This window comes from Penaeus monodon, chromosome 29 (genome assembly GCF_015228065.2).
Source record: "Penaeus monodon isolate SGIC_2016 chromosome 29, NSTDA_Pmon_1, whole genome shotgun sequence".
Classification (NCBI taxonomy): domain Eukaryota; kingdom Metazoa; phylum Arthropoda; class Malacostraca; order Decapoda; family Penaeidae; genus Penaeus; species Penaeus monodon.
In genome coordinates, this window is record NC_051414.1 from 38073115 (window position 1) to 38073750 (window position 636).

At 37.9% G+C, this 636-nt stretch overlaps 1 protein-coding gene across 1 annotated transcript in view; it reads right to left on the bottom strand.

Moving 5' to 3' along the window:
• Positions 1–636, bottom strand: part of LOC119592244 (titin-like) — a gene marked incomplete at its 5' end in the record, with an annotated part of 41989 nt that overhangs the window by 19996 nt on the left and 21357 nt on the right. The window contains 1 exon segment of the mRNA XM_037941079.1: positions 19–132. Coding sequence (XP_037797007.1) covers positions 19–132 — 114 coding nt within the window.

Consider the following 636-nt stretch of genomic DNA (forward strand, 5'->3'; position numbering starts at 1 on the left):
ATCCATCAATCACTGTACCTTGTGTAGACTGGCTGGTCCTCCTCCTCGTCCTCAAAGGGTTTGACGGTGACCTTCCTGCGACCGAAGTCCAAGTGTGTTCCCGGGTGCATGAGTTCGGGGGACATGATGCGGCTGGAGAGGCAAGGGAAAGGAGGGGACTCGTTAGTCTGAGAATAATCTTCGAAGGTGGGATGAAAATTATATTAACTTGTCACGACTGTTCATGATGAATGATTATATAAAAAAAAAGATTGATCAATTGAGCTATAAATCAAATCTAATACAACAACTTTTAACAAAATATACTGTTTGCTTCTGAGTTTACTTTTACATCCGCTTTTTATACAATAACCATGAAGGAGAGTCTGTACTTCCTTCTAGTTTAGATTTATATAAAAAAATAAAGTTTCAAAACTACCTTACTGTCACATATTTCCTAAGCCTAAATGTATTTTTACTCTAGCGCTGTCCAAAGACATTATTCTCGTCTGTCATTTGACGAAAGTCCAGTAACCACAAATAAAAAAAAAAGACTTCATGAGGGTCTCTGTGTCAAATACCACTAAACCTTCATAAGACGAATCGTTTCCATCTACAATCTTACATAACATCTTAACAGCTGTTCTGATCTCACTC